We start from the raw sequence: 18152 nt of genomic DNA on the forward strand, positions 1-18152 counted from the left end.
AATTTTCAGCTTTGTTTCTGAATAAAAGTTCCCGCCTGTTTATTGTTTATACAACTTTTAATCTGATTTGTTCTAAACAGCTACCTTCTGTGCCATCCGTAATGTCTTGGAGTGTCGCTTCAGGACGCAGCCCTCGCCAAACTCCAGCCATGTCAGCTTGAGCAGCATCAATCTCAGTGAGCCTACCAGTCCAACCGGTCGCATCCAAACTCTCATTAATGCTACTCAGCCGTCAGCAAGGGTAAGGTTTAAGGGTCGAAAGTCAACTCATGTCTCAATGAGTAGTCGAGGATAAGGTTGAATGACGTGAGATACTAATAGCAATCAAGTTGTCTGTTTTAAGAGACGGCTATTTTGAAGGATTTTAAAAGTGTTCATACTTCCTGCGAATGCGAATGCCAATGCGGCATTAATTTTGACGTTACATGGCCGTTTTTTTCGCAGCGAATGTTTCTCAGGAGTTGAAGAAAGTTCAACTGTTTGTGAAATATTCATTGTGAAATTGTGATGCTAAAGTAGTTTCGCATTTGCATTTGCAGGAAATATGAACCGGGCTTTACTCTAGTTGATTCACGATGCATCTCAATAAAAAAGCTGCACGTATGAAAAGTAGATAAGCGTGTACTAGCTGGGTATGGCAGGCATGAAATTCTTCGTCTGTTTTCCAATTATCTTGCCTGATTAGTCTATTACAGCTTACACCATGTGTACATGTAGGTCAGTCTTTGTACTGGACAATTTTTTTCAAAATTGTTTCCTCAAACTAATTATCATGCCTTGTATGGGTTGTTTGGTGAAATATCAAAAACAAACGTTCGTTTTATTCAGTCTAGTCTGAATAATAGGGAGATTTCTTTTGCTTTAAAATGAAAGTATGTCAGCAAAATCATTAGAGTACATTTTAGAAAATTGCAGACCTCAACTAGATTTGACCAAAGTAAAGAATGAAGAGAATTGTTGGAAGATAGCTCCGTAATCATCTCATTGCATGTGTGTGATTCCAATAGATAGATAGTTCCCAAATAGACGCCATCTTTACGGGCAATTTGGATGTTGCCGTTGAGCTGTGTAAGGCGTTACTCTATTTAGCGGAGTGGCTCAAAGACTAATCTTGCACAGAAATTTGAACAAACTCCTTGGTGTCTCACACAAAGTTGATGCGCTCGACATGCTAACATGTGTAAAGTGCAGAAGGGAACCAGTGACACTATAGCGAAAAAGCAGAAGGCAATGGAAGTATTGAATAATGTACCGATGGTAGACTACACTTCCAAACAAGTTGTTTGAGTGATTGCGCATGTATGTTGCTGTTCAGTTGTCAATCATGGGTCGACTAAAAAGTGTACCTCAAACTTGCTTATACATGTAGTTGTTCGTACAAGAAATAGTGAATTTGCCCGTAAAGATGGCCGACTGTTTGACGTCTTGTGGGAACTATTTATTGTCATCACTGATCAGTCCTCATTCATTCATGATAACCGTCCTACCCACTCCACGTCAGTAACAAACACATGCACACCCTAATGACAAGGAATGATTTTAGAGTTGGCGTTTTATTTTGTACTAATTTTATAAGTACCCATTAGAACTCTAACTGCTAAGTAGTCCACCATGTCCCTAAAAATGACAATCGATAACAACAGATGGACAACTAATTCCAACTTTTTTTATTTTGTTTGATCTAATCGTTCTGGTTTAAACATCAATATCCAAGAACCACATAAATGATTGAATCACACGTCTATTGGTTTCAGAGTAGTTTCATTTTGTCCCTTCCATACTCTCTTAAAGCCATTGGACACTTTCGGAACAGAAAAAGTTCACAGATTTACAAACAACTTACAGGGTTTACAGAAGGTAATGTTGGAAGACTTGACTTGAAATATTGTTCCATGAAATGCTTTACTTTTTGAGAAAACATTAAAACAATATCAATTCTCGATATCGAGAATTACGGATTTATTTTAAACACAAGTCATGACACGGCGAAACGTGCGGAAACAATGGTGGGTTTTCCCGTTATTTTCTCCCGACTCCGATGACCGATTGAGCCTAAATTTTCACAGGTTTGTTATTTTATGTATAAGTTGTGATACACGAGGTGTGGGGGCCTTGGATAATACTGTTTACCGAAAGTGTCCAATTGCTTTAAATTACCTTTACTCAAAAAATGAATGACCATACAAACTTACTTGGTAAGCAGCACTGCACCTGTTGATAATGTATAGTATTTTGAGAAATAATTCCCTTTAAAGGAATGTAGTTTTAGAGCGAGGGATTCACAAATCATTTCAATCTGAGAAATATTTTTAGCATGAAACATTTCTCAGATTGTTTCTCGGGTTACTCGTCTTGTTTGGACAAAACCGCTTAAACATTACATTTGACTAATCATAAAACGAAATCGTATGACCCTTTTCAGTAGCATTCGATTTCACACGAAATAGAATAGCTTGGTGGTTAAATTGGCTGCTCATTTGCCGAAATTGACCGAGAAAACCTATATCATTAATAGTGGATGCTTTTTTTTTTTTTAGAAAACATAAGAGCTTTTGCTTTGTATGGTTTACATGCATATTTCTTTATTTCATTTACTTAATTAATCTTATTTGCTGCCCACAAACTCAGTATACACACTCAGTTTAATAACTCGGTATACAGATCAGTCTTTGCAAATGAAAAGTCAAGAATTTTTTGCACCTTTCATAACTTACACAAATAACAATCAATTGACCTCACCCATTTACTCAAACCATCACAGAGACTTTTTTGTTGTTGGGATAATTAAGTCCAGCAGAGTTTTTATATCATAAAATATAGATTGTTTACATAGGAACAAGGTGGATTGTGTTTAGACTCCAAAAGTTAAGAGAGGTTTCCGGTAACACCATGCAACCATCGGTTCTTTTCAGAACCAACACAACTCAAAAGAGATTTTAACATGGTGCAACCGCAAACCTCTCAAAGTTTCAAAAACCCACTCAAAAGGTTGTGGAATCTTTGGAGACTTTAGGAATGTCTTTAGAATTTCAGGAAACCTGATTTACTGACCTGACTTGTCTTTAATTAATGTCTTAACAAACGGACGCACACAGCCTATTGGTTTAAAACTAACGGCAGGCGCCCGGAAAAGGGTGAGCATATATATGTCTCTCCTTAAGTTAACCTTAATTTGACCCAGCTGCTAACAATAATTGATGCAACAATTCAAAAAAGTTGTTTAAATTTGGCTGGTTTTTCTTACCCATTCCCATACTAGCTTCGCCCGAATCCATTTTTTAGCTGTGGTGTATAAATGTCCATTGGAAGATGTTGGTTATTTTGTACCTGTATTGAAAATCTTTAACTTTATGAACTCTTTCTGAAACTTTTTTTCTCTGAATCTATTTCCACAATTTTGTCAGACTGTGTTATTATGAAACAACTCAGTTTTCATGCATGATGTTATATAGTGTATGATTTTGTTTTGTTTTCCATAGTTATGCAATCATCTGCACGGATGTGCCATTAAACTGGATCGAAATTAGCTTCTTAATAAATTTACCATTTGAAAAACAAGGTTCATGATGGATTTTCCCCCTGATTTTGTTGAATTGAGGCCCATAACCAGTTTTTAATTTTTATTGGTGAGGGAGAGGCTCGAATATGAAAGAAATTGTACATTGGTTTGTCACGCAGCGGTTCAAGGAAAAGTCTGAGGGGATGTAAACACTATGTCAAAACAATTTGGGGGATTTTGTTTTTTTTTGGGGGGGGGGGGTTAGATGGATGTCAGGGGGCGTCTTCCCCCCACCCCTCCCAGTTATGGGCTCGAATTCATTTCTTTAGAAAGGCTCACCAGACTTGAAAGGAAGATTTGAATCTATAACACAAAAAGAACTTACACTTCCAATGCCAAAAGCATACAATATAACAGCATTGAATTCCCCCACATGAGATAAAGCACGTAAAGTTTGCTGCCTTGTGTGTGTGTCATATTCTCATCTGCATGTTGACTCCGAGTTCCCATCCGATTTTCATTTTCTCCATTTTTTGTTTGTTTTGCATTTTCTATCATTTTGTAGTTACAGGGAAAGTATTCATCGGTTATGAAGGTATAATGCACATCATCATACTCTCCTATTTTCTCTTCTTTAGTTCGTTGGATTTTCATTTATTTTTTCCCCTCCACTTGTTGGATTAGTTTTATTCGGTGGATTGAACACTAATGTCTTGCCGCCGAAAAATATTAATCTCATCATGATTAACCGTATTTCATAAATTTCATAAAAACACCTTCCTCTATTAACCAAATCATCTTCATCACATACATGTACCATCCTAGTTTGTACCCATTTTGTGTATCCATGGTTGGCTAGTGCTAAAAGCGCTCGCCTCTCACCACTGTGGCCCTGGTTCGATTCCCAGCTAGGGCCATATGTGAGTAGATTTGTGCATTGGTTCCCGCCTATGCCACAAGAGTTTGCTTTCCTCCCTCCAGAAAAAACATATGGGTCGATATGGCTTGCTGCCAAAAGGCACCTTTAAAACATGCTTGTGGTTTGAACACAATGTAGCTGGGTTTTGCACTTCAGCTTCACAGCTGCATTGAGGATGATTTGCCTTCTGTATTGTGATAATAAAAGCTTAAAATACAACAAAAATTACACGTGCTACACATGAAATAAGCATTTATGTCATTTACGTTTTTTAAGATCAATACAATAGAACAATAGCTTTTTCGTTGTTATGCAAATTTGACTTTGGTGATGAGGGGGGCGGGTAGAGCATTCAAATAATTGATGTTTGGACTTAATTCTATGTATGCAAAAAATAGTTAATGGCCTGACGTTTCGACCCTAGCAGAGTCTTTCTCTATGTATAATACATTTCTTCAAGGGAACCACCCCCTTGATGTCTGTGTATTTATGTTACCGGATCTGCAGGTTTAACAAATTGAAATTAAAGACAATGCGCAGATTTTGTGTAGACTTTGTTGACTTTGGTTGAAGCACTGAACTGTTTTACATTGTACATGTTTTTCTGTATATAAAAAAAACCGAACTATGATGTATATTGCACTCTTTGGTTGTTGAAGTATTTTTGGCAACTTCAGTCATTCCGGTGCAGATAGATATATACTTTTTTATGCCTAGAAATAACCTACAGCACCCGCAGCAAGTGCTGTGGTGCCTTGTGCTTTTGCTGCGGATGCCCCTTTCCAATACATATTTCCTCATAGAAGTGCCTCTTATCGGAGGAAATTGCTGTGCCCCCTTCAAGAACGAAATTCAAAGACTGCATTAAAGGCAGCGGACACTATTGGTAATCACTAAAAATAATTATTAGCATAGAACCGTTCTTGGTGACGAGTAATGGGGAGAGGTTGATGGTATAAAACATTGTGAGAAACGGCTCCCTCTGAAGTGACGTAGTTTTCGAGAAAGAAGTAATTTTCCACGAATTTGATTTCGAGACCTCAGATTTAGAACTTGAGTTCTCGAAATCAACCATCTAATTGCACACAACTTCGTGTGACAGGGGTGTTTTTTTCTTTCCTTATTATCCTACAAGTTCGATGACCGATTGAGCTAAAAAAATTGCAGGTTTGTTATTTTATGCATATGTTGAGATACACCAACAGTGAAGGCTAGTCTTTGACAATTACCAATAATGTCCAGAGTCTTTAACTATTGCTAAATGTTGAGCACAACTATCGGTTTTCTTGAGTCAAATCAACCGCCATGATATGGATAATACCGATATGCTTGCTGAAACATTTAAAGGGCACAAGCGGTTTCTTTCCTCGCCTTCCACTTCCAGGACACTGCTTCGAATCCTGTGCGGGTCACTACATGGATTGGGTTTTCAATCCATACCTGACGGCTTGGGTTTTGCCCTTAAATAATAATCTGGGGTTTTCCTCCCTCATCTAAAACTGAAACTTCCTTCTTTGCACTCTCTCCACGTGCTCTTGACTAGATTGATTAACTTTGCTTTTTTTGAGAATTCCTGGCTTCAATACCATAATTAAAAGACAAAGCAAAACAAAAACACTCAATGATGCCCTGCTTTGGTAAAAAATGGTCATTTTATAAGCAACAATTAATTCTGAAGCTTTTATCTTTTATTAATGGGGTTCGTTGCTAGTATAGAGATTAAAAATTTGCTGAAGTTTGAGAATCCTTGGCGTCACTACCAGAATTAAAAAACACTCTATCGTGATCTTTTGTGGTAAAAATGATTGTTTCAAAACCAACATTTAATTGAGCCACTTTTAAAATTATCTCCATCTTCTCTCAAGGGGTTCTTGGCTAGTAGAGTGATAAAAAGTTCGCTAGGTTCTAAAAATCATTGGCTTCACTACAAAAAGCAAACTCTAGCGTGCTCTGCTGTGATAACAATTTATTGGTTCATAACCAACAATTAATTGTGGCATTTTTAACATTATCTCCATCTTCTCGCAAGGGGGTTCTTGGCAAGTAGAGTGATAACAAGTTCGCTTAGGTTCTAAAAATCATTGGTTTCCCTACCAGATTAAAAAAAAAATAATAATAATAAAAAATAATAAATAATAAAATAATAATAAAAACACTCTGCTGAGCTCTGCTGTGATAAAAAGTTTTGCATTTTATAACCTGGGCCCAATTTCATAGAGCTGCTTAGCCACAATAATTTGCTGAAGCAAAATATTCATTGCTTAGTAAAATCAGATTACCGGCCAAGACTCCACTCAATTGTTATGATAAGTGAACAACAGCTAAATACCAGTCACAAGCAATGTATATGGCATGAAATTTTGGCCAGTAACATGTGTAAAATAAGCGAGCTATTTGCGTGCTTAAGCAAATTTTTTTGCTTAAGCAGCTCTATGAAATTGGCCCCCGTAATTAATTCTTGTCTTCTATTAATGGTTTTTTTTGCTAGAAAAGTGAATCAAAGTTTGCTTAAGTTTGAAAAATCCTTGGCTTCACATACAGAATTAATAAATAGTCAATTTTTATAAAATCAATCTTATACACAATTGGTCCTTATAACCAACAATTAATTGTGCCACTTTTAAATTTTTCTTTGTAAAGCTAATTAACCGAAGTTTGATTTTTTAGGGTAAAGATCCTGATGTGTGTTTTTTTTTCTCTCTGGTGTATTGTGTTTATTTTAACCTGGTTATATTTTATCATGGTTGCGTTATATTAACCAGCTTCACACTGCACAGGGCACTTCTCCTCAGCTTCACACACTTTGCACCTCACCAAGTCTCTAACAAGAATTAATCCTCATTTTTTTGCAAATAACATCCAAAAAATTCGACTTTTTGTTTTTTTCTAAAGTGTCATTGTTTTTCCCTCCGAATTGTGATTGGTTAGAATATCGTGGAGCACCTGGCTGGCCCGATGTCGCCCATCAAAGATCTCGGGCGGTTATTGCAAGATATGGACGTTCATCGACTGAGGGCAGTTGTCTACAGAGATGTGGTGGGTTTTTATTCTGTGAACTCTTTTTTTTCCTTTCCTTGGTCAGTCTTTGTGTGTGTTTTAAAAAGTGGGCTTCATGATCATATTCAGGTTTGTGATTCACCCATTTCTTGGGAATACAATGTATAAGTTCAAGCCTCATTTGAGATTGGTGTAAAACCGCATTTTATTTACGAATTTTGTCAAAATCATATCGTATTTTAAATACATGGGTCTGTACATTTTTTTACTAAATTTTAAAAACATTTATTCCGGAATTTTGATGATGTTCAATCAAAACAGCATTAAATTTGACGCTTTGTCTGATGCACAAATTCCTCCTTAGAATGAACAGACCCACTTTTTTGTTGACAAAAAATTCAGTTGATTATTCCAGCATATTTTAAATACTGTTTTAAGATTGTTTTCAGGTTCATTCCCCTGAATTCATTCTCATAGTAAGATTTAAATATTTTTTGAAATGAAAAGATTTTCCTTCTTTTGTAATTTTGTGTGTTCTAATTCTTTTATCAGGAGGAAAGCAAGCAAGCCCAGTTCCTTGCCCTTGCCATTGTCTACTTCATCTCCGTTCTCATGGTCGCTCGTTACCGTGACATCCTAGACAACGAAGTGGGATCATCAACGCCATCCTCGCGCTCACGCCAAAACTCCCTCCGCCAGCAGCCTAGCCACGCAGCCAGCAGCCAATCTCTAGCCTCGGACACACCATCAGAACACCGAGGCACACAGACGGTCTTAACACGCCTCGCGAAGAAGCCGTCAATTAAGGAAGAACCAAAGAAGGAGGCAATGCCCAAACCGGAGGTCATGAAGGAGAAGGAGGGTAATTCGACGGAGGAAAGTAGTTTGGCTGGTACTCCCCAAGAGAAGCCATCCACAGAGAATGGTGAGCTTTAATCCTTCCTTGTACTATATTTTAGTGATAAAGTGATCCTATGGGCACATTAATTGTTTACAGTTTTTATTTTATTTTATGTTATTGTGAAATGTGCTATATAAGAACTAATTATTATTAAAGAGAACCCCTTCTCTTAACGATAAGTGTACTGGATTCTTTGACGTGTATTACACAATACATAAGACCTGCGGCTTTATGTCCTATCCAAATAACGAAGCATTTATGGTTTAGTGTCTCGTTTAAGGACACAAATATTAAAGACCAGGGCCCAGTTTCATAAAGCCTGTAAGCACTAAAATTTGCTTAGCATGAAATTTCTTCCTTGATAAAAACAAGATTACTAACCAAATTTTAATTTGTTGCATATTGCTTGTTACTGGCTTTCAGCTGTTGTTTGCTTAATCTGGAAAAATCACGTGGAAATTTGGTTGGTAATCCTGTTTTTATTAAGGAAGAAATTTCATGGTAAGCAAATTGTTGTGCTTACAGGCTTTATGAAATTGGGCCCATGACTTAAACCCACATTCTGCTGGTCAGAAAAACCAAAGCTTGAGTGCAGTGCACCTGCACATTTAAATTCTAAAAAGATGGAGCAAGCAATGCATATGGTTTAAACAGAGGTGCTATGAATTTTGTTGATGTAAGCTGCATTAATGTGTCGTTAATATTCATTGGACAGATTTCACTGAAAAGATTGAGACACCAAAGCCTGACAATCAGCCGCCCCCGGTAATCAAACCAGGCACCCCACCTCAGAGGGACAGCGACACGGTTCAAGAAAAGATTCCAGACTCAGATGAACCTCTAACATCCAAAGACGCTCCCGATGTGGACAACAGGGTCATCGAAGGAGAAGCAGAAATCTCACAGACCGGAATGGAAGAGGACGAGCTTCAAAAAGAGAAACGCATCATAGAAGCCGTTCAGGAAGAGACAATAGAGGGCGCTGTTAATTCCTCCAAGGATCTTTCGCCGGAGCCGGAGAAGGAGTCGATGGATGTGAAAAATGTCGAAAACGGGAATAAGGAGAAGATGGCGGAGGAGATCCCATCAAAGGAAACGGCTGAAGATAACAAGGAGGACAAAGAGCATTCTGTCGCCGTTGCCCGACCCACTCAAGAAGGGCAAGGCAAGGAGCAAGGCGATGCGGGTGCCCCTGAGAAGGCTGAAGTGAGGCAGTTGAATGGCAAAGTGGAGATGAACGGTAGTGCTCCTAATGGATCGGCACAGTCTAGTCCGGATGAGGGTGGTGATGCGAATGGAGCTGCGGGACCCTTGAATACAGCCTCGATCTCGTCTATTATTATGGCCTCGGAGAAAGTGGGTAAGTTTCTCATATAACAAATGTGCAATACCCCCTTGAAACATTTATGTGTCATGGTTTACCCCCTACCTAATGTGTCTTCTTGATGCTCTGGGAATCTCAGGAATTCTTTAGAGGATTTTAGGCGAGTGGGGGGGGGGGGGCAAACTTCTGTACAAGAGGAAAAGAGTATGGGAACGTTAGGGGGAAACCCTCTGCCACATATCTGGCATGGTATACCTGCCTAGTGATTAGCAGTAAATGCCCGGTTACAAAGGCCCCAAGAACGAGAACAAAAACAAGAATGATAAAAATCCTTGCCCTCGATAAGTTGAATTGCTCCACGCAGAATATGCCCACGCTTATTCAACCAATCAAGGGTGTGCATTTTTATCGTTCTCGTTTTCGTACTCGTTTTGAGGGCCTGTGTGACCGAGCCTTAACAGCCAGAAGAATGTGGGTGGGGGACACTTCTATGTAAAAAGGGGCAGGTGTCAAACATGCAGGATGTTGCTGGACTTTTCAGATTGGGTGATTGGTTTCAAGTACTCCAGCTTCAATACTTCTAATATAGTTAAATAAACGAGTTTCTTTTGTCAAATATTTCTTGTCCCACTTTGTTTTGGGTATTTTTTCCCCCTAAATTTTGTCTACAAGGATTTGAATGGAGCTATATTGCATATAATGAGTACAGATTATTAAATAATCATGCCACTCTCTTCGTCTTTATTAAAAAGCAGAGAAGCGTCCTCTCCAGACCTGGCCCTGGACAGCCACAGCAACCCCGGAGGTCCCAGAGGAAGAGGAGAACCACAGTCGCAAGAACTCCAACGACGACCCCGAGCCTCCGTATCCACCCATGCCGTTCCCCATGGACCACTCTGTCCCACCGAATGCCGCACCGGGTGAGGCAAACGCAACCCCTCAGGAGAGACCAAAGAACCTGGATCTAGAGAGCACGACGCAAACGGTGAATTCATTCAATGATTGTTACCTCGGGGAGGGAACGGTTGAGGAGAGACTGACCAAGGCGTTGGAGACGGCCGCACCGTTGCTGAGGGAGATTTTCATTGATTTTGCACCATTTTTGTCCAAGACGCTGCTGGGGAGCCATGGGCAGGAACTGCTTATTGAAGGTGAGGATTTGTCTTATTCTGAGTTAGTGAACCAGGGATATCGATATTGACATTAGCCCTTTTTACACTACTATATTCCCCAGCAGTCAATTTCACTAAACGCTAGGATTTATTCTATCTCGATGAGGACGAGTGACCCGTCCTAACTTAGGATGGGTTCAATGCGTCCTAACATCTTCGGATACGGAACTGAACTCGTCCTAAGTCCTAAGATTAATCCTAAGTTAGGAAAGAGTTTGGTGAAATCGAAGGCAGGACTAATGGCTAACCTTTTCACACTATGATTGCTTTACCCCGGTCTGCCCTCGGTCTGCCCTCGGTCTGCCCTCGGTCTGCCCTCGGTCTGCCCTCGGTCTGCCCTCGGTCTGCCCTCGGTCTGCCCTCGGTCTGCCCTCGGTCTGCCCTCGGTCTGCCCTCGGTCTGCCCCCGGTCTGCCCTCGGTCTGCCCCCGGTCTGCCCCCGGTCTGCCCCCGGTCTGCCCTCGGTCTGCCCTCGGTCTGCCCTCGGTCTGCCCTCGGTCTGCCCTCGGTCTGCCCTCGGTCTGCCCTCGGTCTGCCCTCGGTCTGCCCCCGGTCTGCCCTCGGTCTGCCCTCGGTCTGCCCTCGGTCTGCCCTCGGTCTGCCCTCGGTCTGCCCTTGGTCTGCCCCCGGTCTGCCCTCGGTCTGCCCTCGGTCTGCCCTTGGTCTGCCCTCGGTCTGCCCTTGGTCTGCCCTCGGTCTGCCCTCGGTCTGCCCTCGGTCTGCCCTCGGTCTGCCACGGCAAATGGGCGTACCCTAGGGTGGGGCCACCCCTGCTTCGGAGTTGGGGTAAGGGGTAAAACCCTGGGATATTCTTGAAATGTGCAGCTGGAACCCCTAGGGGGCCTCCCCTGTGCTGTACAGTATTCCACGGGGATAATCAATGCCAGGACTAGCCTCAAGGTTTAACGTAGTTCCTAGGACTAGACCTAAATAAGGACTATCTTTGTGAACTAAACTCCAGACTGCTTGTGTTTTCCCTGTTTGGGGGTTTTTCCGCTATCAACAGAGCATTTCTTTGTCATCTTTTCTACTTAAGTACAACGCTGCTCAAGTACCTTCAGGCCTACAGGGATGTAAAACAGAATTTCTTTTTTCCCCCCTTAAAAGAAAAATCTTTTTTAAAAATCGTTATTTCCTTTTTTTTTTTTTTCTTGTTCTTTTTTAAGATCAAATTCTAAAAGAAATGGAGATACAATTTATAACCATATAATAACGCCCCAGATTGCAGAGTAGGGCTTTTAAAACTAAAGATAAATAGTTTTCAAGCTCGCATGTCTTTGCCCTTTGCGCTCAGAGTTCGCATCCCTGGGCCTACAGGTCACTGTGCCAGTCAGGGTCCCTCGGTCTCATTACCACATGAGATACATAATAAGGATAACCAGTAAGCTTGAAAGATGACCTGAAGTGACTCTCTGACCATGAACATAAACCGATATAAATAAAAAATGAGTCGGACGACAGGCACCCTCACAAATGTGTCATCGTTGAAAAACGTGCGTGACCTCTGCTCGAATACTCACATACAAGTACTGTACATGCACGCAGATTGCTAATGTCATATTTTTAATTGCCGTCATTTATTATTATTGATAAGAGCCATGGATTGTATGAGTTTATGATTGACCAGGTGGGTGCATGCGGGTGCTCTGTATTGGGATCTGATGTCACTTTGCTAGCCTGGATTATCAGAGCCGGCAGAGACCTTGGGAAATGGGGGGGGGGTCGGGGTGAATGTTGACGCGACATTGCACAATGTCTAAGGCTGTTAAAGCCACACGTTGCCTTGGATCGGTCGAGTTGGTCTTTGAAAAGCTAAACTGCATATGATTAGAAAGATATTTTAAAAGTAGAATACAATGATCCACACAAATTTGCCTCGAAATTGCGTGGTTTTTCCTTTTACTTTGCGAACTAACACGGTCAAAAATTTGACTCCCATAAATGGCCGACCGTGTTAGTCGACGAGGTAAAACTAAAACCACGCAATTTCGAGTGATACCCATTCATTTTAGTAGAGGGGGGTGTCATGGCCGAGCGGGTTAGAGCATAGAATTCATGTTCTGGTGGTTTAGTCATCGGAGTGTGGGTTCGAATCCCGGTCGTGACACTTGTATCCTTGAGCAGCATGTATTACTTTCTTCCCTTCACCAAGGGTTATAAATGGATACCTACAAGCGTAGAGGTTGATATTTTGTATGAAAAAGCCTTCGGAGCTACAAGGGTAGAGGTTGATATTGTGTATGAAAAAGCCTATGGAGCTACAAGGGTAGAGGTTGATATTGTGTATGAAAAAGCCTTCGGAGCTACAAGGGTAGAGGTTGATATTGTGTATGAAAAAGCCTTCTGAGCGCCACGGCAGCTCGGGGCTGTATACTCCCCAGGGAGCTGAGAAAGGTTAAAGGAATGTTATTGGCCCAATAACCATGGCACTATGTAAAGTACATTGATTTGTTTTTTGTAAACTGCGCTGTATAAGAACTAGTTATTATTATCATATCATTATTAGAGGGTTATTCCTTCTTCAAAAACCGAGAACAGAAGAACTTCAAAATTTACATGTTTGTGACACCATTTTCAATTTACATGAATGTATAATAAACTATGCTTTTGAGAACGATTGCGTAGACTACTAAATTCATCTTCAACGAAACAGAAGAGAAAAAAACAACACAACGGTCACAGCATCTGCAGTTAACTTCTTTGGGCAACAGCGCAAATGCTTTGTGGTACATCAAAGGCAACCCTATAAACACTGCCAAAGATTACATTTCTTATTGAAAAAACTTAACACAGGAGTTTGTGAGAGAACTGTGCACACTTGTGCAGCTCTTTTTTTTTTGCCAGTTGACTCGAAAATTTAGACAAAACAGCCTTGCCCTTTCAAAGATGAAATTCCAGGCATGGAGAATGAAAGTGGCAGCTGCAAAATACCTTTGTTAAAATCTAAAATAATGCAGGATATATGGCAATTTGGTCAGTCCAGTCAAATGAAACAAGGTGTTTGTCGGTGTATTGCATTTATAAAGTTTATTTCGAAGAGTTACCCTGCAATATCCTCCATTGCCTGCAGAACACTAGAAACAGACTCTGACATATAGGTGCAGTCACATTGTGTTTGCGGGGAAAAGAAATATGGCAATTTGGTCAGTCCAGACAAATGAAACAAGGTGTTTGTTGGTGTATTGCATCTATTAAGTTTATTTCTAAGAGTTACCCTGCAATTTCCTCCATTGCCTGCAGAACACTAGAAACAGACTCTGACATGTACGTGTAGTCATGGTGTGAGACTTGAATTAATGTACTGACTGTTTTTTTGCCGGGAAAAGAAATATGGCATTTTGGCCAGTCCAGTCAAATGTCAGGTGTTTGTCATTCTATAAAAGCTATATGCAGATTGATGTCCTCAAATGCAGAATACTTGAGAGGTATTATTTTGACGAGATGGTGTAGTCATGTTGTGAGACTTGATTTAATGTAGGGAGTGTCTTTTTGCAGGGAAAAGAAATATGGCATTAATTTGGCCAGTCCAGTCAAATGAAACAAGGTGTTTGTCATTCTATAAAGTTGGTTTTGTAGAGTTACACTACAATGTTCTCCGAAGCAGAACACTTGAAACATATTTTGACGAGAGGGTGTGGTCACAGTCTCCTGACGATGACTAGAGCAAGCTAGTCGTAACGTTGAGACCAATTCAGAACTGACTCTGCGGCAGTACAGTTAATTACGATCCTATAAGCTAAAGTAGTAGTCCAGTCTATTTTTCTATACCATCCGCCCTGGTAATAGTTAAAAAGCAGGACAGTCTTTTCAGAACTGAGAAGTCTCCCGAACCTCCGATTATCTACTCCGCGGCAGTAGAATAAAGCAGGGTGTGGTCATGTTATAAGACTTGATTTAGTATACTGACATTTTCTTTTTCCACCGTGAGGGGAAAGAAATATTGCAATTTGGCCAGTCCAGTCAAATGAAACAAGGTGTTTATTTGGGGTAAGCAGAATTTATTAACTTCCGCCCAGGAATTCCACTTCCTCAGGGAAAGTAAGACTCGGTTTAAGAAAGATGCTTTCCACCAGTGTCTCATTATGTCGCCAGCTGTCTGCTTGATGAACGCCAGGTTCGAGTCTCAACCACACAGCGTGTCAACACAAAACACTACGCAGGCACCAGCAATCTCTGCGGAGTGTTTGATACAGTTTAGGAGGTGTGCTAATACATTTGTACTGTGGGTTCTTATTAACTCCATACTGTTAATTTGATCCAATACATGGGAAGACAAAACCCAGACCGGAGCGGAGGAACATTGACGCAGGTGAATGGCGGAGATTACAGCAGCACCTCTATGACTACGATTATACTTTTGGAATGTCTTCCAGAGGGTTTTAGCGGTTCCCGGGTAGATTTATTGGTCAGGTTTCAATAAGCGTCAAAACAAGCGGGGAGTTGACTCAAAATGCAGAGCGAGTCTGCGTTTTATCAAAGATGTTGACAGAAGAAATTTGTCGGGGTAGAGAGTTTTGAAAAGTGAAATCATGTTTTGTACCTACACAGGATACAGATGAAAAGAATCAAATTTGTTTAAACAAAGGAGGGTTGATATTAAAAGCACTGGACCTTATTTGTCAAAGTCCAGTCTTCTCACTTGGTGTATCTCAACATATGCATAAAATAACAAACCTGTGAAAATTTGAGCTCAATTGGTTACCGAAGTTGCGAGATAACAATAGATTTTGAGACCTCAAATCTAATTGTGAGGTCTCAAAATCTAATTCGGGGAAAATAACTTCTTTCTCGAAAACTACGTTACTTCAGAATTAGCCATTTCTCACAATGTTTTATACTATCAAAAGCTCCCCATTACTCGTTACCAAGTAAGGTTTTATGCTATTAATTATTTTGAGTAATTACCAATAGTGTCCACTGCCTTTAAGCTCTTGTCTAAAACATAGAGATATCATATTTTACTTGATGATAATACTAATAATAGTAATTTATTATATTTCTAGTACACCTGTTTCCATCCTAGGATATTGGAAGTTGCAAAATAAACAAAAAATTCCTTAAAAATTACATATGTTTTTTCTTTGTTTAACCCAAAATTATTTTCAAATTTACCCATATGGTTTTTTACTTGAAATTTGAAATAAAAAGTTGACTCCCCTTAAGGTGATCCCTCTGCTGCCACTTTCCCGATTGTATCGTAAACTTTGGTGTGATACCTGGCTGCATAGCATTTACAGGTTGTATGGCTTCTGTCTGGGACCCCCCCCCCCCGAACAAAAATATTGACAAAATAGTGAGACCGCCAACATAGTTAGCTCAGTTGATAGAGCACTGGCATAAATCTTGTGGTCACAGGTTCGAGTCCCGCTCTAGTAAATTTTTCTTTTTTCAAACAAGTTTATATAATTAGTAACACATGTATATTTATCACTTGAATCATTTGTCTTTAACCAGTTTGTCCTTTTCAAACTTTATAAAAACATTAATAATTTTGTATTTTTTTCTCCTCTAAAGGTCTCGTGAGTATGAAATCATCCAACTCCGTGATTGAATTAGTCATGATGCTCTGCTCCCAGGAGTGGCAGAATTCCATTCAGAAACACGCAGGGCTCGCGTTCATCGAGTTGGTCAACGAGGGCAGGATTTACTCGCACGCTACGAGGGACCATCTATTACGTGTGGCAAACGAGGCTGAGTTCATCTTGAGCAGACACCGTGCGGAAGACGTGCAAAAACACGCAGAGTTTGAGGTATTGAAGAAGAACAGAAAAATTGATCTTGCAACACCATTTTTCCCCAGCATGGCTTACTAGCTCATAACCCCTAGGGCTGGTTCACTAAAAATCAGTAGATCCCTACCAGGGTTAAATGAGGAGAGGTATCGATACGGCACAGTGCCCATGACAGCGAGGCTGCTATCATCGATGTCTATTCAAGATGCCATCTCATTGTCTTTGTTTATTTGGTTTCAGTCCTTGTGCGCTCAGTCTGCGATGGAGTGCAAAGAAGAAGAAAAGATGTGCGACCACCTAATCACGGCAGCGAGGAGGCGGGACCACATCTTTGCTAACCAGCTACTCCAGAAGACCATCAACATCTTGACCAATAAGCACGGTGCTTGGGGTATCGTCACTAACAGGTAAGCTAGAACCAATCACGGTGACTCACCTTGTCAAGTTCAGACAATTCCGCAGTTTTTCAAAAAATTTGGAAATATGTCTCAACTTTGGAGAAATCCCCTCCGTTGGTTGGAGAAAGGATTTCATCTGCTTCACAAGAGTGCTTGCTGCTTGTGCTAGGTCGCATAAAGTTAATGGGGGAGGGGTTGAGTTGCAAAACTCTGCTTATTTTCAGTACCTTATGAAGACCAAGGACAAAACAAAGAAGAGAAAACAAGAGGACTCCATAGGAGAATTCTAAGACTTGGGTGCTCCACAGAATTGTGTGTGCAAAGTCTATTGGAAACTGTTAAGTGCAGGGTCAAAGGAAAGAATAAGAAAATGCTCCACAGGGATGCATTTTTGAGAATCACTGACAGTTACTGTCACAAATAATAATCAAACCATTTGGGAGATACCTTATGTATGATATTATTTGAGTTGGGCGCCCTCGCGTAGAGGTCAGAGGGAGGTTTCTTATTTCGCTCGGCCCCAGCGGCCAGTCTACCCAGGACCGCTGGGATGGGCTAATCGCTTGCACAGATTCTTGTTCAGGAAGTACGTTATGTATGCATTGCATAGAAATGTGGTGCAGTGTGAGTGTGATGCATGATGGGACTGCGCATTATTAAACCAGTGACAGTGCATGATACGTTTGCCCATCCCAGCGCCTTTGGTTAAAGCAAGGCGCTGGGGACGAGCAAAGTTTCTTATAGGCCCATCCTGTGCGCTCTGCATTTACAAAGTTGCACGCTGACAATAACTGTCATTGTAATATCAAACCATGTAGAATAGAATCTATGCACATTTGAGTAAGGCTCCCCTCACTTTAGAGGTCAGAAGGAGGTGTCTTATTGCCCACGCTGTACGCCGCGCATACAAATCTGTGCAATTCTATTGTGTCATCATTCGACTTGGCCTTGGTGCCCCTATCAAAAAAAATTCATAGACTGTAAGATTTTCTAATGGAAGTGCCCTTTGCAAGAGATGAAAATGGCCTTGCCCTCTCAATGGTGAAAGATGGTGGCAGGATGACGCATCAATTCAACGCATAAGGTCCATTTATTGATTGATCCATCTATGGTGGCGCATTCCAAGCAATACATGTTAACACCCTCCATACCCCCCTCAACACCCACCACAAGATGTACCAAGTTTGTCACGTGTCGTTCCAGACTGCGGT

General features: G+C 40.7%; 1 protein-coding gene across 1 annotated transcript in view; it reads left to right on the forward strand.

Annotated features, from left to right (window-relative positions):
- Positions 1-18152, forward strand: part of LOC117294009 (neurobeachin-like) — a 115597-nt gene that overhangs the window by 80917 nt on the left and 16528 nt on the right. The window contains exons 27-34 of the mRNA XM_033776524.1: positions 81-241; positions 4065-4094; positions 7347-7454; positions 7968-8340; positions 9032-9676; positions 10393-10791; positions 16326-16561; positions 16784-16950. Coding sequence (XP_033632415.1) covers positions 81-241; positions 4065-4094; positions 7347-7454; positions 7968-8340; positions 9032-9676; positions 10393-10791; positions 16326-16561; positions 16784-16950 — 2119 coding nt within the window. The remainder of the gene's footprint in view (positions 1-80; positions 242-4064; positions 4095-7346; positions 7455-7967; positions 8341-9031; positions 9677-10392; positions 10792-16325; positions 16562-16783; positions 16951-18152) is intronic.

Source organism: Asterias rubens, chromosome 8 (assembly GCF_902459465.1).
Source record: "Asterias rubens chromosome 8, eAstRub1.3, whole genome shotgun sequence".
NCBI classification, from domain to species: Eukaryota; Metazoa; Echinodermata; class Asteroidea; order Forcipulatida; family Asteriidae; genus Asterias; species Asterias rubens.